The 18,237-nt window shown below is 46.8% G+C and overlaps 7 protein-coding genes across 8 annotated transcripts in view; 1 reads left to right on the top strand and 6 right to left on the bottom strand.

Annotated features, from left to right (window-relative positions):
- Positions 1–291: 291 nt before the first annotated feature.
- Positions 292–5,033, top strand: LOC3290365 (uncharacterized). The gene is made up of 4 exons (XM_564818.4): positions 292–1,319; positions 1,389–1,581; positions 1,646–3,976; positions 4,408–5,033. The coding sequence occupies exons 1-4, from the start codon at positions 589–591 to the stop codon at positions 4,927–4,929; spliced, it is 3,777 nt and encodes a 1,258-aa protein (XP_564818.4). The 5' UTR covers positions 292–588; the 3' UTR covers positions 4,930–5,033.
- On the bottom strand, positions 4,915–5,906 carry LOC1269775 (C-type lectin 37Da). The gene is made up of 2 exons (XM_308425.4): positions 5,531–5,906; positions 4,915–5,451 (listed from the first exon to the last, which is right to left on the bottom strand). The coding sequence occupies exons 1-2, from the start codon at positions 5,666–5,668 to the stop codon at positions 5,074–5,076; spliced, it is 516 nt and encodes a 171-aa protein (XP_308425.2). The 5' UTR covers positions 5,669–5,906; the 3' UTR covers positions 4,915–5,073.
- Positions 5,907–6,049: 143 nt separating this feature from the next.
- Positions 6,050–7,208, bottom strand: LOC1269776 (C-type lectin 37Db). The gene is made up of 2 exons (XM_308426.5): positions 6,599–7,208; positions 6,050–6,518 (listed from the first exon to the last, which is right to left on the bottom strand). Exons 1-2 carry the CDS (start codon positions 6,716–6,718, stop codon positions 6,135–6,137), a joined length of 504 nt encoding a protein of 167 aa, XP_308426.5. The 5' UTR covers positions 6,719–7,208; the 3' UTR covers positions 6,050–6,134.
- Positions 7,209–9,114: 1,906 nt separating this feature from the next.
- Positions 9,115–9,904, bottom strand: LOC1269777 (C-type lectin 37Db). Its single transcript, XM_308427.5, has 2 exons — positions 9,753–9,904; positions 9,115–9,683 (listed from the first exon to the last, which is right to left on the bottom strand). The coding sequence occupies exons 1-2, from the start codon at positions 9,888–9,890 to the stop codon at positions 9,300–9,302; spliced, it is 522 nt and encodes a 173-aa protein (XP_308427.5). The 5' UTR covers positions 9,891–9,904; the 3' UTR covers positions 9,115–9,299.
- A 947-nt stretch (positions 9,905–10,851) lies between these two features.
- Positions 10,852–11,486, bottom strand: LOC5667038 (C-type lectin 37Db). Its single transcript, XM_001687882.2, has 2 exons — positions 11,310–11,486; positions 10,852–11,221 (listed from the first exon to the last, which is right to left on the bottom strand). Exons 1-2 carry the CDS (start codon positions 11,445–11,447, stop codon positions 10,853–10,855), a joined length of 507 nt encoding a protein of 168 aa, XP_001687934.2. The 5' UTR covers positions 11,448–11,486; the 3' UTR covers position 10,852.
- Positions 11,487–14,766: 3,280 nt separating this feature from the next.
- On the bottom strand, positions 14,767–15,813 carry LOC3290364 (C-type lectin 37Db). Its single transcript, XM_564823.2, has 2 exons — positions 15,306–15,813; positions 14,767–15,222 (listed from the first exon to the last, which is right to left on the bottom strand). Exons 1-2 carry the CDS (start codon positions 15,429–15,431, stop codon positions 14,854–14,856), a joined length of 495 nt encoding a protein of 164 aa, XP_564823.2. The 5' UTR covers positions 15,432–15,813; the 3' UTR covers positions 14,767–14,853.
- LOC1269778 (C-type lectin 37Da) overlaps positions 15,765–18,237 on the bottom strand; it is a 3,244-nt gene continuing 771 nt past the window's right edge. Inside the window, exons 1-4 of one of the 2 annotated variants that reach the window (XM_061651585.1) lie at positions 18,020–18,237; positions 17,752–17,951; positions 16,892–17,576; positions 15,765–16,822 (exon numbers count right to left, since the gene is read on the bottom strand). The exon at positions 18,020–18,237 is cut by the window's right edge and continues 771 nt beyond it. In XM_061651585.1, coding sequence (XP_061507569.1) covers positions 16,439–16,822; positions 16,892–17,029 — 522 coding nt within the window. In that variant the 5' untranslated portion in view covers positions 17,030–17,576; positions 17,752–17,951; positions 18,020–18,237 and the 3' untranslated portion in view covers positions 15,765–16,438. Of the gene's footprint in view, positions 16,823–16,891; positions 17,952–18,019 lie in introns of both variants that reach the window. The other variant, XM_061651584.1, reaches the window with a different exon arrangement.

The raw sequence follows: 18,237 nt of genomic DNA, 5'->3' as shown, positions 1-18,237 counted from the left end.
CATTCCAAAGATTCATTCAGATTCATGAATCTGAATCTGAATTACCCAACACTAGTTGAAACATGGTAAAGTAATGAAAAATCAATTACACGTGTAACTTCTGGCACCATCACCGTCGCGTAAGGTGCTGAATATCCTGAACTTATCCGAACGCAATCATTTCATACAATAGCTGCAGATTAAAACTACCTCAAAATCTAAAATATTTACATTTGTTTTTACCTTTTTGTAGCACAAAAAGCACAAAACTCACGAATCATTTTCTAACGAATTCCTTACGATTTTCCAATGCTCTGGCGACGGTACGAAACCGATTTTGGGCACGCAAACCCCTACTGCAAGTCCCAACACATCACAGCCGGTGTAATCCGTGCTTAAGCGCCATCTGACAGCAACGACCGTTTGGCTCGAAATTCCCGACGCGTCACAAACCGATCACACACCCAATCTGCGCCTTGCACATCTCGCTTGCAAAGGGCACGAATAGTGTTTCTAATAAAGTGTAAAAACGCATACTCACAATGCTGCCATCAACCAAGTGAATAATCTCGCGCACTGGTGATACAAAACGGCCGGATCGCATCGAAAATGCAGCGTGTGATGTTGGATCAGAGTGGCGTCACACTTTCGCCCAAACAAAAGCGCCTATCCGTCGGGTTCGGGGCCGGGTCTTCGGTACAGATTCACAAAACGGCCACACCGCCCGCCATGCAGCAACGCTCCTCGGTGTCGACGCACAGCGAGTCGAAAGTGGTTTACGAAGATGGTGCCACTCCCAGTAGAAGGAAGAGCCTGCACGAGGCGTTACTGATGCGTCTCCTATCGACACCGAGCGATGAGCCGCTGTTTCAGCGCAGCTCATCGGACGCACCGGAATCGCAGCGTACGGCGGACGATTCCTTCGACAGCTGCCTGTCCGGAAGAAGCTCACCGTTTGAACTGGATCTGCTGCACCAAACACCGGATGCGATGCGATGCAATACTCCGCCGGCGGTCGAATCGGTCCAGCCGCCCAACCGCCATCTTCAGCTGCTGATGCGTGATTACAACAGTCCTTCAGCGACGGCTAGATTGCGGGCAGTGCGTGCCTTGAATTCCGTCTCCAAGCGCAACGCGTACGGCAACTTCGATGTGTCGTACGCGGAACAGGACATCATTACGGAGGAGGAGCGACAGGCGCTGGAAAAGCGCACGATTCAGGAAGTGATGCGCGAGGTGTGCGTGTACGTGGAGGTACGTTCCGGGACGGACAATCGGTCGGACGGTATCAAGGAACACATCGCATCGCTCGGAGCGAAAGTTAACGAGAGGCTCTTGAAGTAAGTAATGGAGGGATTATTTATTAAACACAAATTGTAACATGATTCTCTTTATTCTATCTTTCACAGGGACACAACGCACGTAATCTTCAAGGATGGTTTGCTCTCCACTTACCAAAAGGCGAAAAAGATGAACATTCCGATTGTTTCGATATTATGGATCGAGGCTTGCAAACGGCACAACTGCCTGATGAACCCGAATGACTTTAAAATTTCCAACCTAGAACGGTACGAAAATCCTGATCTCTTCAAGCGAATTCGAGTAAGTAAAGCAACGAGCTTGGATTAAAAGACAAAAAGTTAAAAAAAAACCTTTCTTTTTTTAGCGTCAAAAATCGATGCAACCAGGTGCAGAGGCAGCAGCTGGAGCCAAGAAACGCCCCAACGTCACAGCAAAGTCAAAGGCAGCTCCCGTGGCTCCAGTGATATCTCCACCGTCGAAGCTCCCGGTGCTGCATCGGATCCGGAAAGACGATCGGCTAGAGCGCATACTGAGCGATTTTGAAGCAGAAAATCAAATCGACAGTTCTGCCGACGGTCCGATCGATGAGTACGATCAGATACTCCAGGCAGCCCCAATGCGCTTGCTGGAACGCTTCCGATCTACACCGACACCGATGGAGCGGGATGAGGATAATCCGACCTCAACCACAACACCAACCACTTGCTTCGGCACCAATGCGGCCAGAGAGGAGCAAACACCACAGGAAGCGAACAACGAAACGCTTACACGTCGAGCTCTTTTCCCCGGATCTGGAACGAAGCCACGATCTTCCGGCACTCCCCGAGGGCGTCGCAAGACGGTAATGTTTACCCCGCAAATGACGAATGTAGAAGAGGAGCAAACCGTGGCCGACACCAACTGCAATGAGATCGATGAAACTCCAAAGCAGACTTTTCGGCGTAAAACGATTGTGCTACCAAATGAAGAAACAACTTCCATCGAAGCGGAAAAGTCGTCTAACGCTTCAAACCGGCGTAAGACTATCGTTGCTGCTGCTGCTGCAACTGAAATTGACACGGTGCCATCCACCACGACCACCGCCAGATCCACTCGCACGCGTCGCAGCACACTCATTCCGAGCGGAAAGGAACATGTTTCTCTTCCGAAGGATCATCAACCTAGTCTCAGTGAGCGTAACGATCTCAACCAAACGGAAGAACCTATCACAATAAGCGATTCGTCCGTGCAGCTTCCCCCTGTGCGAGTATCTAGTCGGCGTAAAACAATCGTTGCTGCAAAGGAAGCCGAAACTTCGGGTCCAGCAGTAGTCACACCAGCGTCTACCGTCTCGAAGAACAAACGTTCCCGGCGAAAGACGATCGCTTTCGGTAATGAGGAGAATACGCCACCCGTATCTGCGGCCATATCGATGGAACTAACAAAGACTGATTTAACGGCAAAGAAGGTCATTTCGAGAGCACGGGGTACGATCTGCTCGCCGAAAGACATGGAAATGTCAAGCATTATTCGTCAGAATCCAAAGGGTGTGAACCCCATTGCCGGAGAACTGACAAAGATAAACAGCACTGGATCTGTAATAACCATTTCATCGGAAGAAGGCAATCGTCCTGCGACAAACGCCCCTAAGGATCGTCGCCGAACCCTGTTCATCCCGACCGTTGAGCGTGCGACGGATGCGATCATTAAGGCGTCACCGAACGATACGACACGATCATCGTTAGGACTTTCCCTAATCAACCGGCGTAGAACACTGTACACACCGAGTCACTCCTCCACTGCGATGGAACCGCTGGAAGTGAGTGAAACACCACCACCGCTCACCGATTCATTCCACCAACAGTCGGACTCACGTCAAACGCATGCCGATGGCAGCAGTATCGTCAATCGACCGAATCCTACCTCCAGCTCTACGCCAAAGTGTACGGTGGAATCGCCGGAACCGACCTCAGCACCGAACCGTGGAAAAACGCTACTCCAGCAGTACGAAGATTCGCTCGTCTTCAGCTCAACGCGTGCACCGGATCGTCGACGTCGTACCGTGTTTGACATCACGATGGACATTATGGACCATCGGCTGACGGAAATCAACCGTCAGGCGGCGGCAGCAGCAGCAGCAGCATCATCCAAGCCACAAAGTGAAGAAGCCAACCCCACAACGGATAGACCAGCCCCCTCCGTGGCACCGGTTGAAGTTGCCCTAAAATCACCAACACCTCAGGCCATTCAAACCTGCATGGATACGTACTCCCGGAAGGCGGCCAAATCGACCGAAAAAGCACCACCACCTCAACCGACCGAAGAACCACCCCGCAAGCGTAAACTGTTTAATGTTCAAACATCGGAAGAGGACATAATGCCGCGACTGGCCACCGTCGGCCGTAGTAAAACACCGGCAACGACAAAACGACGCTCACTGGCACCTTCAAGTGATATGAAAAGCCCGACAAGCTCGTTAACGAAGAAACGCCGCACAACGGCACTGTTCACGTCGCAAGCCGAACCTGGCCAGGGTCAACCAGAGAAGGAAGGACCGAGGAAGAATCTATTCCCTGTTGGAAGAGGCCTACCGACGATGGCATCACAGTATCCACCGAACGGTGGGCAGACACGGCAAAACGGTGGAGCACTGCTTCCCCGTCAATACCTGGCCACCACTAACCTGCACACCGAGCAGAGCACGTTCGTGAAGGAGGTACGCTTTCAGTAGTAGAGATCGGAGCATGATATGTAAACCCTCAGTGAATTGAACACAAAAATGGGGATGAAATTGAGTTTTTAGCTTGGCAAAAGGGGCAGTTGTTGGATATTATTGTAGCTCGTGAAACATCTGTCGAAAGGGGCAATTACATGTAGTGAAATATGCGGGTAATCGGGGGGTGTGTTTGTGGTTTTTAGCTAGTTTGCGTTCTTATTTTCATTCTACCCATTGTTTTCCCAACTACAACTGGCTAAATAAAGTCATGTGTTTGCACTTTTTTTTAACCAAACAACCAATTGCCTTTCTTTGCTGTCACGTGTTGTGTCCCTTCGGTACGATCGCACTTAAACACTACATCGCTAAAAAAGAATAACATTTTTTTTAATTTTTCTTCTTTTTACTTTCTCTCCCCTTGCTTTTCCCAGGCCATTGCAAGCCTTGACGGATTCATCATCGAAGCGAACGTGTCCGACAACACCACACATCTGGTAACGCTCGAGCCTCGCCGTACGATCAATCTGCTGCGTGCGCTCATCCGCGGTCTGTGGATCGTGCGCTACGAATGGATCGTAGAATCGTACCACGCCGGTCGGTGGCTGCCGGAGGAACGGTTCGAGCTGAAGGAGTTTTCCCGCGCGGTACAGCTGAACCGGAGCGAACGGCAAGCCTTCGGCAGCCAGTATCGCAACGAGCTGTGGGCTGACTTTGCCCCATTCTGGATATCACCGCGCTGTGCCGTGCCCGTGCAGCAGTTGCGTGAGCTGATCGTGCTGTGCCGCGGGAAGGTGACCGGTGATGCGTCGCGGGCCAAGTTTCTCGTGGTGGAACCGAACGATAACGATGCGGCACCGATCGAGGGGCAGATTGTGGTTGCCCCCGGCTGGATTCTGGACAGCATTACCATCAACAAGGTAAAGAAGCTGACGAAAAAGTATCGCATCGAGTGATACTGTTTATTTTAAAGACTGACTATAATATAGGTAAGAATCAACACTGACACACAGTGCGGTACTGTTTGAAGGTTTAAATAAACCACACACTTTCATATTAATCCACTTAAATCACAAAACCGAAACCATCACCCCCGGGTTCTAATCGTACAACGTTTCGCACATGAAGAAGTTGTTCGCCCCGCACGGCCTATCATCGAAGGTGTAGTTTATGGACCACGGCTGGAAGTACTCCAGCACGACGCAGTGCTCGTACGTGCAGTTGTCGTGCATCGCGTTGTTCGGTTCGTTTTTGGTCCACCGATCGAACGTCAGCCGTTCGCCGGTCGAGGAGCAGAAGAACTGTCCTTCCTCCCCGAGATCGTTACCGGACGTCCACATGTGCAGGATGTCGTGCGTTTTCGTGTATCCACTCTTCTCAATGTACTCGATCACACCGTTCAGCTGTTCATCGTTGTTGATTGTCACCAGAAACATGCCGCGCGTTCTACAGTACTCCGACGCCTTATACCAGTTAAGCTGTGTGTGTGAGCGACGAAAGAAATGACACCTTTAATTAACCACAAGGCGTGTTACGACATCACACCGCACAAATTACCTTAAATGTGTTCCCGAAATAGTACGACTTCTCGCGGAATATGCCAAATGTGTTGATGTCCTTCTGCGTGCTAATGAACCCAACTGCCAGGAAGCTGAGCAAAATCGCCACCAAGTTGGCCAAGCGTTTCGTTTCCATGGTGCTCACGTTCACGTTCAACAACACGTCTGTCCACACACGCTCACGTCGCAAACGATTCTAACGGATAGTGTGGAAATTACGCACCAAATCACTGTTTGATCATCTTGCTATCGCTGTCTCTGTGTCTGTTGGTAGGGCGATGCAGCTGTCTGTGCGATCGCGATCACCAGTAAAACCAGTTTCTTCTTGGGCTTCCCGTTGTTAGACTACAAAATTCAGGTCTGCGTCGGGACGGATTGCGGAAGGTGATGGTGGTGGTGTTGTCGCTTGGTTGTCGCGGAGTGGAAGGTTATCGCTATACGCACGGGGTTTTACTCATGCTGCATGCAAGATCCTTGACCTCGGAATAACCGAAAAGAAAACCCAAGATCGCTGAAGTAGGGGCTAGCAAAGCGAGCACGCTTCTAACTGGTTGTGGTTTACTCAAAATTCTTCACATAAAAACATCAGGTCAGTACATACATCATGCAGGCAACGTTTCGCAGATAAACAGATACTCCCGCCCACAGAACCGATCGTTGAAGGTGTAGTTATAGTTGGCCCCACCCTCCGACCAGTACTCCAGGATCGCGCAATCCTCTCCGTTGCAGTCGTCGATCTTGTAATCGTTCGGTTCCGTTTCGCTCCAGTTCTGATAGTTTACGCGCTCCCCCGTCGAGGCCCAGTGAAATTCGCCCTCCTCGCCGAGATCGTTCGCCGATATCCAGGCTATCAGGCCTTTGTGCGTTTTCGTGTACCCGGTACTGTCCAGATACTCGATGACGGCTTCCCGCTCCTCGGCATTTCGCACCGACAGCAGGAACATGCCGCGCGATCGGCAGTACTCGACCGCCTTGTACCAGTTGAGCTGGATCGTGGTGGATAAGCGATAAGAGATCGTATTACCGAGATTTCGCGCAAATGTTTCAGGAAGATTAACACACTTACCTTGAAAGAGCTGCTAAAGTAGTACTCCTTCTGCCGGAAGAGACCGAATGCCGTGTCCTGGGCCGCCAGCTGAAGTGCCGTCAGCAGGAGCAGCAGAAACAGTGTCTGTGGTTTCATCATTTCTTAGCGATGGCTTCGAAAACACTAAACACCCTGGTACGATCGCGCGTTGAGTTCACCGACGCTGCAGATAGACGCTGGAGCAGCATAATCAATACCAACACAACATTGATTTGTTAGGAACGCAGGGCTCATCGGCATGGAAGCATTGTGGAAGCATGTGTGTGGAACCTGTTTGAAGAGCGTACACAAACACACACAGAACACACCAACAGGCAGAGCGTTCGTCGTCAATGTGAAGTGATTGCAGAACTGTTGACCTTCTATAATCGGATGGGAATGGGTTGATGATCGACTAGAGCATCTTCTTAACATGAATGAGATCTTTTTTTTAATTTATTTTTAGTTTAATCTACCAACACGTACATTGAATTCACACATATATAGAACATTAAACCGGCTCATAAGATTACAATGAATTTTAACACTGTTAAGCTCACGTTTCGCACATAAACATGAACTCGCTCGAACATGCCCGATCGTCCAATCCGTACGTAAAGCTTAGATCCCGAAAATGGACCAACGCAACACAATCCTCATCGGTGCAGCTGTCATGTTGGCTATTGTTTGGATCGGTGTTCCTCCACAAATCGAGCTGATTGCGCGTCCCTGTGGAGGCCCAATAATATTTGCCCTCTTCACCGATGTCGTTCAATGATGTCCACATGTGCAGATAGTGATTCTTTTTCCAAAACCCACTCATATTGATCGTATCTTTCACCGCTTCAAACTCTTCCCGGTTCTGTATCGACACCAGGAACATGCCCTGACCACGGCAGTACTCGAACGCTTTGTGCCAGGATAGCTGTTAATGATAAAAGTCGGCGTTTGTTTGTCGGCGACGAATGGATGGCTTTGCTCTTATGGATTGGTTGGAAGTTGGTTGAAAGGAAACTAATATTTACATTGAAGGTGCTTATAAAGAGATACTCTTTGTGGCGCGAAGCTGCAAAATCAATTTCGACATGTTGTTGTGCTTGTACTAGGAAGAAACTCACTAAAATTAGGCACATAGAACCCTTTACCGAGCAGCGCACACGACGACTCATTTCGGGGGAATGACTTCGGAAGCGATGATCGACTAAATTCACACTGGATAGGTCGAATTTTTAGAATCATCCGAATAGACACGACAGCACGATGAATTATTACTGTACCATGGTTTTTATCACCTTTGTATCGATTACAGAACCTGTTGTTGGTTTGGCCATCTGCTACAAAAAGAAGAAGAGTGACGTGTATCAATGCCTCATTCGACCGAAGCGTCGCGATCTTCATCGTTACAGGTCTGGACAGGAACCTCTGCTTTTACAAATCTCACGGAAAACCAATGCGTTCGTGTATTATTTTCAGGAATATTTTATCTTATTTATGATTTCTCTTCATAATATTACAAAAACGTCACCACTCACGAGCTCATCTTTCGCACATAAACACATATTTGCTGGAACAATCGCGATCGTCCAACCCCCAACCGTCCAACGTAACGCTTAAATCCCGATGATGGACCAACGCAGCACAATCATCATCCCCCGCTCCTCCGCTCAACAAGTATAGGGGACCTCAACTCTTCTTTCCGCGTCACGTTTCACACAAAAACACGTATTTGCATGAGCAATCTCGATCGTCCAAATTTACGTAGGCGTTACGTACAGATTCATCCTTGAATTCTCCTATCTTGGGTCAAAGGTCAGCAACGACTGTAGCATGGAAGCTAAATGGCGCACAAGGATGCTGGCTGTCAACCGGCCATTATATAGCATGAGAAAGTACCTCAAAGAACCTGTCGCGATGGACAAACCTGGGGCTATATTGCACCTGCATAGTACTAGTACTCACATACGCCTCAGAGACGTAATCTGAAGTAATCTGTCCCGGAATCGGCTCCGGATTCGGAGTCGACTCCGGAATCCGTATCGACTCCCGAATCGGAATCGGAACTATTTTCAACATCAGCTCCAGAATCGCAGTTGGCTCCGCAATCAGAATCGGATCCGAAATCCAATTCGACTTCGGTATCTTCATGAGAAAAGACGTTTGGGGCTAATGTGAATTTGAGAACTAGCTCTCATTCCGGACCTGATTGTGATTTTAGCGGCCAATTCCAAATCAAGAGACGATGCTGACTCTGGAGCCGATTATGAAATAGAATTCCGCTCCAAAATCTACTCCAGAACCGTCTCCAGAATCGGTTCCGGAATCGGAATCGGAATTGGCTCGGGAATTTTCATATCTGACAAAGCTCTTGTAGCCGCGTTCGAGAGGACGATGCTCAGTAGGATCTTTGGGGCCCGTCTGTGTGGAAGGGCGATTAAGGAACCGATATAACGGCTAGCTATGCGAGATGTACGATGAACTCCCGGTTATACAGCAATACATTATTAATACATTTGCGATTGCTTTGCATTGTATACGGCCCAGTGGAACCGTAAACTTTTTTATTTTATAATGTTCAGTCGGACGGTCTACAGAATACGCACTTAATTCGAACATTGAAATTTGCACTTTTTGATTTCTCATTAAAGATGGGAATTATGATAACTAAATCCCCTTTTACCACTATAACAAGCTATCCCGCACTCTAACCATCTAACGACTCGCACATGAAAAAGTATTCCTTTTCGCATGGTCTATCATCGAACGAATAGGTAGCACCGAGACCGTTTTGATAGTGCTGCAGCACCACGCAACGCTCCACTGTACAATCGTTCACCCGGCCGTGGTTTGGTTCACCCTGAGTCCACCGATCAAACGTGATCCTCTCACCGGTCGACGTCCAGAGGAATTGGTTTTGCTCTCCCAAATCATTGCCCGATGTCCACAGTTGGATGTTGCTTTCGTTCGCAGTAAAGAATCCACTTTTCTTGATGTACTCAATGACTCCATCTAGCTGTGACTGGCTGTTGATCGATACCAGGAAGAGTCCTTGCGATCGACAAAAAGCGGATGCCTTATGCCAGTTTAACTGTTAGGATGTAGTGTATCACATCATTATCTGAAGAGGGAAAACAATTGATCGTTAGTGGCTACTTACCTTGAACGTGGTACCGAGGTAGTACGATTTCTCCTCAAATGCTCTATAACCTACCGCATCATGATTACTGGCAGATAAGCGAAATAGGGTGGATACTATGAAGAGCAAAATAATCGGAGATAGTAGGGGACGGGCCATGATGTATCTTGGAAGACAGTGCTGTTCGATGATCTGTCTCGGTCAGTTGCTGATGCAGGTCTGACGATGCCATGCATTTCACGATCGAAGTGATCGCGCAATCGACTTATCAGCATGTAGGCCATTCTTGAATGCAGATCGATGTCAAGAGAAGCTTTGCTATTTCTATCAGTGTGTATTATTTTCTGAGCTATCGTCTGCGGCGAATGATTCATTAAAGTATGCCAAGGCGGTGCTCACGCAGGCGGCCAAACTGATAATGTCACTTATCATGTGAATGGAAAAATCTCTGCACGGTTTGCTTCCACCAAGGGATTAATGAGTCGTATGGAATAGATGAATGCACGTTTGAAGTCGTCTAAAATTTAACCTATCTCAGGTCAAAGGTCAGCACCGGCAACAGCATGAAAGGTGAGTTGCTCAGAAGGATCTTTGACGGAAGGATGTCTGTGTGGAAGGACCAGAGAAGAGTTGATACAACGGCGACCTGTATGGTGATTTTACTGTCCTGCAGAGTATCAATCTCACCAATCTCACAAAGGTGGGCTAGCCATGCAATACGCATGGAACCGGAACCCTTTTAGACCGTCCACATGGACATAGGCCTAAGTTGAGATGGATAGATGGTGTTGAGGGGTACGCCATTAAAGCAGGGACATTGGCAGACGAATTGACGCTGGACCGTGAGTGGTTTCGGACACTCCTGAATATTCAACAATGACACAACAACTGCAATGTTTTATGGATGAAATAAACCGCACCGCTCTCTTATTAGTGCACTTAAAACACATAACCACGCCATTCCTAATTGGTGTACATCATAGTAGCCATATGAATGGATGTTAGGTTGAGCAACATCATACAGTACACATGGCGTAAAATCATATCAATTGAAGAAGTTCAGCGGAGCTCATTCAAGTGTACTTTTTTGCAAAGATCAGCTCTCAAATACAACACTAATCCTACAACATTTCACACATGAAGAATTTTTCCTTCCCGCAAGGCCTATCGCCCAAAGTGTATTTGACGGAATGCAATTTGAAGTGCAGCGTGACACAATTCTCGTATAAGCACATTCCGTGCCTCGCATTGTTCGGTTCACCTTTGTCCCACCGATTGAACGTCACCCGTTCGCCGGTCGAAGAGAAGAAGAACTGCCCTTCCTCCCCGAGATCGTTACCGGACGTCCACATGTCCAGGTCGTTGTTCAGGTTCAGGTGTCCGCTCTTCTGGATGCACCTGATCACATCGTTCAGCTGTGCATGATTGTTGATCGACACCAGAAACATGCCGCGGGATCTACAGTAATTCATCGCCTTATACCAGTTGATCTATGTGTGTGTGAACGATGAAGGAAATCTCACTTTAAATGCACTGCAAACACGTTACGATATTTCATCGACAACAAACTAAAATCACCTTAAATGTGTTGCCGAAGTAGTACTTCCCGAGGCATAACTCGGACGTATCAACGTCTTGATGTGTGCTGATCAACCCAACTGCCAGGAAGCTGAGCAGAATCGCCACCCAAGCGTTGGCCAAGCGTTTCGTTTCCATGGTGCTCACGTTCACGTTCAACTACAGTCTGTCCACACACGATCGCGTTGCAAACGATTCTAATGCCAATTCGCGCTGGCACGCGGTACATATAGTTTGGAAATTACACAACAATGATGAATTATGTGCAATTTTCTCGTTGTCTGTGTGTCCTGATAAGGCTAAAGATATCAGTTTGTTCTCGGGATTCCCGTTGTTTGCCAATTAATGTTTAAGGTGGATGCAGGATGGTGTCGTCCGGGGTAAGGAGACAAGGTTATCGCTATGCTCACGGTATGCGAATGCTGCATGCAAGATCTTTGACCTCGGAGTAACCAAACATGTTGATGATAAACAAATGCATGGAATTACCGAAAACGAAAATGTTGGAAGGAACCTAGGAACAGTTTAACACTTTGACGGCCGCAACACACTAGTGATGGGTAAAATCAACAAAAATCCAGAATCGCTTCCGAATGACTCCGCCAAAATCGGAAGCGATTCCGGAAGGTAGGTGCAAAATCCGAACTCGAAGCCAAGGGTTCCGATTGCTCCGACCGGCTCCGAACGGCTCCGATGGCTCCGGACGGCTCCGAAAGGCTCCGACGGCTCCGGGCGGAATCGACGGTTTGAATTTGTCGGAATCGGAGCCGGAGTAGCAATGCTAGGAAGCGATTCCGAGCCGTGGGTGCGATTCCGATGACCCATCACTAGTTCGGAGTCGTCCGGAGTCGGAGTTGTCCGGAGTCGTTTGGAGTTGTTCGGAGTCGTCGGAGTAGTCCAAAGTTGTATGGAGTCTTTCGGAATCGGAGTTGGTCGGAGTCAACAGGAGCCGTGTGGTTTAATGTCCTTGTGATCAGACATTTCCTTTCGTTGTGTTTTTTGTCTTTCTGTTTGCGCGTGCACTTCCTATACAAGCCGACCTCGGCCGACTCCAGATGACTATGGATGACTCCGTGCGCAGCCGATTCTGGATGACTCCAGATGACTCCGGACGACTCCAACTCCGGACGACTCCGGACGACTCCGACTCCGAACGACTTCGGGCGACTCCGAACGACTCCGGGCGACTCCGGGCCATTTCGGATGATTCCAAACGACTCTGGATATTGCAGCGCGGACCTACCTTCCGGAGTCGATTCCGAATTTATCGGAGTCGGATCGTAGTCGACTCCAGATTTTTGCCAACTTTACTCATCACTACTCCGACGACCCCGGACGACTCCGGACGACTCCAGACGACTCTGAACGATTCCAGGCGGATCTAGTGGTTCTATATTGCCGGAGTCGGAATCGGACTAACAATAGTCGGTGTCGGATCGGAGTCGTGGGTGCGCTCCATACAGCACATCACTAGTTTGCCCATGCTGCACATGCAAGATCTTTGACTTCGGAATAACCGAAAATATTGTTGATAAACAACACCACGAAAATACCGAAAACGCTCCAAGGAAGGTTCCTGGGTCAAACGACACATCATTTTAAAGCATAAGTCTTCTTCTTTCCGTTTTTGTGCATGAAATGGGTCATAATATCTCTTTTCAAAGTATTTAATTCATTCTCTACTGTTGTATTCTCGTGCTTTTGTATTTAAATATTTTATTACATACAAAATAAATAATACGACACAATTTACAATCACAATGAACACTTTAAAATCACAAATGCGGTGGCCGCGCACCAGCCGCACCTTGCGCCCCTGCCGAGAGCTCCTGCTCGATCGGATCGCAAACACACTCTAACTGTGCGCTCGGCACACACTAAGCCTTGCGCTGCTTAGTGTGTGCGACAGTGTGCGTGACACACTGTCGTCCTCCTGGACGTTGACCGGCGGCAGCGCAACTGCCACGGCAAGTCCAGGGGTCGGCACGGCTGCCCACAACATCTACCCTCACCATAAGAATCCGTAAGCGTTATCAAGAATAATGGAATGAGGATCAATTTTAACCGTAGAGTTGGCAACCAGATTTACACACGTAAGTTGGCAACCGGCATACCCGGGTATTCCACACGTTTTGATGCAAAAAATTACCGATTTTCATAGGTAAACAATGCTTTCTATATTTTAATGCTGTAAGCAAGTAATGCCGACCATATATTCTCTTCTATTTCATTTATTCATTAAGTTTTTTTCATTTTAATATAAAAATAACGGTCATATTGAAATTTGGAACCGCTTGAATTTGACTCGAAAATAAAAAAAGAGGAAGAAGAGAAACGTCATTCTCCATACAAAATGTATGGAATACCCGGGTATGCTGGTTGCCAACTTACGTGGTAAAGTTAAAAAAAATTCAAAATAAAATACTTAGAGAGCGGTACTTGTTCCGACGCAATGCGTTGCGATTTTGCCAAAATGTATGGGATTTGACAGACGCATGCGTTAACGACGCACGACGCAGCGCCAAAGTAGAAAAATTTCTATTTCGACGCACGTCGTGATGCGTCTGTCAAAATGGTTCAATCATATCGGGTGAAAATCGATATTTTTTCACGTTAAATTGTTTCGAGCGCAATTGGACGTGTAATTGGACTACTAAATAATTTTATTAACAAATCAAAATAAATGTAGAGAAAGTAATTTCGTAATTGCTGCAAAACAGGTGTGTGCGGGTCAGTATGCAATGTGCAATAATAAAGCGAAAACATGCTTTGTACTGTTTTGAGCAGAACTGGAAATGATTTTACAGTTGTAATTTAACATTATAATCACATCAGAACCTATAAATAAGAGGTATTATTGCTGTTTGTTAATGTTTTTCTTTGTAAAATGTGTTGACATATCCATGCAGAACGCATCGAACAGATACCAGCGTGCGTCACGCAATGCGTTGCGATACGCTCCGTCCAAACAAGTACCAAGCCCTTACAGGCTGTTAAAAATTACAACTTATACACCAAAAAATCATAAATTAAAAGTTGGGAGGCTACGGCAAATTTCAGGTCAATAAAAGCAATGAATCAAAAGTTATGGCAGTTTAAAGTTGAAAAAAATACCCGGGTATCCGGTTGCCAACTTAAAGGTTAATATGTTTCAAGGAACGTTCCTTGAGGAGTTGATACAACGAATCATCGTACCAAGGTGGGCTGGCCATGTTATACGCATGTATCGAGATAACACACCCCAAAAAGCGCTTTTAGACCGTCCACAAGGACATAGGGCACGTAGTTGGCCCAAGTTGAGAAGGATAGATTGCGTTGCACACAGAGATCCTATGTCCAACATAGATCGTGTGGAGGAATACACCATTTACGCTGGGATAACAGGTTGGCAGACGAATAGACGCTGGACCGTGAGTGGTTTCGGACAAACCTGAATATTAAATACTGACATAACAACTTTAATGTTGTATGGATGAAATATACCGCACCGCTCTCTCTTATTAATCCACTTAAAACACACACACCTGCACGCTGTTCCTAGATCCTACAACGCTTCACACATGAAGAATTTTTCCTTCCCGCAAGGCCTATCGCCCAAAGTGTAGTTGACGGAATGCAATTTGAAGTGCAGCGTGACACAATTCTCGTATACGCACATTCCGTGCCACGCATTGTTCGGTTCACCTTTGTCCCACCGATTGAACGTCACCCGTTCGCCGGTCGAAGAGAAGAAGAACTGCCCTTCCTCGCCGAGATCGTTACCGGACGTCCACATGTCCAGGTCGTTGTTCAGGTTCATGTGTCCGCTCTTCTGGATGCACTTGATCACACCGTTCAGCTGTGCATGATTGTTGATCGACACCAGAAACATGCCGCGGGATCTACAGTAATCTGTCGCCTTATACCAGTTGATCTGTATGAACGATGAAGGAAATCTCACTTTAAATGCACTGCAAACACGTTACGACATCTCACCCGACAACAAACTAAAATCACCTTAAATGTGTTGCCGAAGTAGTACTTCCCGTGGCATAACTCGGACGTATCATGTGTGCTGATCAACCCAACTGCCAGGAAGCTGAGCAGAATCGCCACAAAGTTGGCCAAGCGTTTCGTTTCCATGGTGTTCACGTTCACGCTCAACAACGGTTCAAACGGTTCTAAAGCCAACTCGCGTCGGGATGCGGTTAATATAGTTTGCAAACGATGCACCAATTATGCATTATGCTCAATCATCGTGTTGTCTGTATGCCTTGATTAGGTTAGAGATATCAATTTGTTCACGGGATTCCCAATTTTTTGTATCGGTATTCCCGTATACACAATTAATGTATGCGGCGGTTGCAGGAAGATGTCCTCGGCAGAAGAAAGGGAAGATTATTGTTATGCTAACGGAGTGTACACATGCTGCATGCAAGATATTTGACCTCGGAATAAACGAAAAAAAACCAAAGCTTTTAAGGTAGGCAGTGGAGTTAACTGGATTTTAATTGCTTTCTATTTTATAAACAATCTTCATATAAGAACTGGCCCAAACTTATGCAGGTAACGTTGCATTCCCGCCCACAGAAGCGATCGTTGAAGGTGTAGTTATAGTTGGGAAAGGATGGCCGTGCAGTCGTCAATCTTGTAACCGTCGAGGACCAATGGAATTCACCCTCCTCGCCGAAATCGTTCGCAGACATCCAGGCCGAGGTCTTTATGCGTTTTCGTGTACCCGGTACTGTCCCGATACTCGATAACGACTTCCCGCTCTTCGGCACAGCAGGAACGCCAGTACTCGACCGCAACTGAACCGATTTCTATGCTATGGCAGACCAAGGCTTTGTGTTATGTATGCTAGTCCGAAACTCACATCAAGACTTGCAATAAAGCAAAACTCAGGGATTGCAGCAAGCAACACTTTAGGGATTCATGAATATCTAAAGAATCAATTATTTTCTGCTAGAGATCAACAAATCTTTCGATATTCATTAATCTTTTAAAATTTATACGGATCATTAGCGTTTCGACATGCGAATCACTTATTGCTGTTGATTCATATGAAATAAACTTTACGGAAAAAAGCTTATGTATGAAATTTTAAATTAATCCAACTCCTTCACCACCCCAACACGTTATCCTGCACTCTAACCATCTAACGATTCGCACATGAAATAGTATTGCCATTCACATGCTCTATCATCAAACGAATAGGTAGCACCGAGACCGTTTTGGTAGTGCTGCAGCACCACACAATGCTCCACTGTACAGTTGCCCACCTGAGCATGATTTGGTTCACCCTGAGTCCATTGATTAAACGTGATCCTCTCACCGGTCGACGTCCAGAGGAATTGATTTTTCTCTCCCAAATCATTGCCCGATGTCCACAGTTGCAGGTTGCTCTCGTTCGCATTAAAGAATCCACTTTTGTTCACGTACTCAATCACTTCATCTAGCTGTGACTGGCTGTTGATCGAGACCAGGAAGAGTCCTTGCGATCGGCAGAAAGCGGCTGCCTTATGCCAGTTTAGCTGTTCGAATTAAACGATTGATATCACTATTCGGAGTGGGGTAACAGTCGACCGTTGGTAGCTATTTACCCTGAATGTGGTACCGAGGTAGTACGATTTCTGCTGCAAAACTCTATAACCTATCGCCTCACGATTACTGGCAGATAAGCGAAATAGTGTGGATACCATGAAGAGCAAAATAATCGGAGATAGTAGGGGACGGGCCATGATGTATCAGTGCTGTCCGATGATCTATCTCAATGTGTTGCTGATGCAGTTCTGACGATCCCATGCATTTCACGATCGAAGTGATCGGGCAATTGGCTTATCAGCGTTATAGGGGTTTTCAGGAGATGACTGTTTTTATGCTTTTAGCACACTTTCTAGACACTTTTGCACTGGAAGTGATACTTTGCAGTGGCGAGCTAATGATACAGCAATCACTGTAGTGAATCTAATTGTGACGGAATGTGGATTCTAAGGCACTCTGATTAGAAAGGCCAAATGGAAATGCAATTGGAATAATCATGCACTAGAATTCTGACAAATAAGGTTGGTATAGAATCCATTTCCCATAAATTGAAATTTGCAATGGTAACCGCTTTATCGTCCAGCGGGCCCAAAGTATCACTTCCCGTGCGAAAGGGTCCGGAAAGTGTGCCACAATTTCCAGAACCCCTGCAAACTCCTGTAAGTTCATCCTTGGATGTAGATCACGATCAAGATAAGCTTTGCTTTGTTTGCTACCAGCGATTATTACTTTCTGGACAATCATCTGTGATGAATAAAATGATAGATTAGAGGCGACATTCATTTCATCTAGCAGGCTCTGGCTGTTAAAACAAATGCTTGCATCGATTGTTTGATAAGAATGCAGCAGTTGCACGACAGGACGGTCTATCGCGGCTACAACACAAGCCGGTTATGTTTCTATTTCTGGTCTTTCTTACCCTGGCGGATCGTGTGTCGTCGATTCATTCCTGCTGCGGAGATTTATTTTTGGAATATGGGCATCCTCCTTCTCACCTATCAGCAGCTACTAGAGGACATTGGTGCATTTCACAATTTGGAGCTCCCGAGCGGTTGAATCGTCTTTCACCGGTGTCTGTGCACATTAAATGGGTTTCATTTATATTTAGATTCATTCAAGCTGTAAAGAAATATAATAAAATCATTTGTTTAACACGTGCTTTCCAAAAAAAAGACTGTTCTACGTACTTTTCCAGTCACCGGTACTGTAATTATTCAGCAGCATCTTGCCGTCCACACTAACACCAACGCACACCGTGCCAAAATCGCATTTGATTTCTGTAACACGCTCTACCACCAAACACACCGGCGCCATCCGTACCACCACTACCAAAGTAGGCGATGAATTGTATGAGAAAAATGTGAAACGTTGCCTGCTTGCCAGTTGATGTCGGTTAAACATTCCG

The sequence above is a fragment of the Anopheles gambiae genome, chromosome 2 (genome assembly GCF_943734735.2).
Source record: "Anopheles gambiae chromosome 2, idAnoGambNW_F1_1, whole genome shotgun sequence".
Taxonomy (NCBI): Eukaryota; Metazoa; Arthropoda; class Insecta; order Diptera; family Culicidae; genus Anopheles; species Anopheles gambiae.
Note: the sequence above shows the minus strand (reverse complement) of the source record. Positions and strands in the feature narration are given on the sequence as shown.

Excerpts from the sequence above, each read along its gene's own strand:
- LOC1269777 (XM_308427.5), bottom strand. The coding sequence starts at position 9,890 with ATGGCCCGTCCCCTACTATCTCCGATTATTTTGCTCTTCATAGTATCC. Across the intron at positions 9,684-9,752 it reads ACCTCGGTACCACGTTCAAG|TTAAACTGGCATAAGGCATC; the intron begins GTAAGTAGCCAC and ends ACATCCTAACAG.
- LOC1269776 (XM_308426.5), bottom strand. The coding sequence starts at position 6,718 with ATGATGAAACCACAGACACTGTTTCTGCTGCTCCTGCTGACGGCACTT. Across the intron at positions 6,519-6,598 it reads ACTTTAGCAGCTCTTTCAAG|CTCAACTGGTACAAGGCGGT; the intron begins GTAAGTGTGTTA and ends ACCACGATCCAG.
- LOC5667038 (XM_001687882.2), bottom strand. The coding sequence starts at position 11,447 with ATGGAAACGAAACGCTTGGCCAACGCTTGGGTGGCGATTCTGCTCAGC. Across the intron at positions 11,222-11,309 it reads ACTTCGGCAACACATTTAAG|ATCAACTGGTATAAGGCGAT; the intron begins GTGATTTTAGTT and ends ACACACACATAG.
- LOC3290365 (XM_564818.4), top strand. The coding sequence starts at position 589 with ATGCAGCGTGTGATGTTGGATCAGAGTGGCGTCACACTTTCGCCCAAA. Across the intron at positions 1,320-1,388 it reads GTTAACGAGAGGCTCTTGAA|GGACACAACGCACGTAATCT; the intron begins GTAAGTAATGGA and ends TATCTTTCACAG. Across the intron at positions 1,582-1,645 it reads ATCTCTTCAAGCGAATTCGA|CGTCAAAAATCGATGCAACC; the intron begins GTAAGTAAAGCA and ends TTCTTTTTTTAG.
- LOC3290364 (XM_564823.2), bottom strand. The coding sequence starts at position 15,431 with ATGGAAACGAAACGCTTGGCCAACTTTGTGGCGATTCTGCTCAGCTTC. Across the intron at positions 15,223-15,305 it reads ACTTCGGCAACACATTTAAG|ATCAACTGGTATAAGGCGAC; the intron begins GTGATTTTAGTT and ends TCGTTCATACAG.
- LOC1269775 (XM_308425.4), bottom strand. The coding sequence starts at position 5,668 with ATGGAAACGAAACGCTTGGCCAACTTGGTGGCGATTTTGCTCAGCTTC. Across the intron at positions 5,452-5,530 it reads ATTTCGGGAACACATTTAAG|CTTAACTGGTATAAGGCGTC; the intron begins GTAATTTGTGCG and ends TCACACACACAG.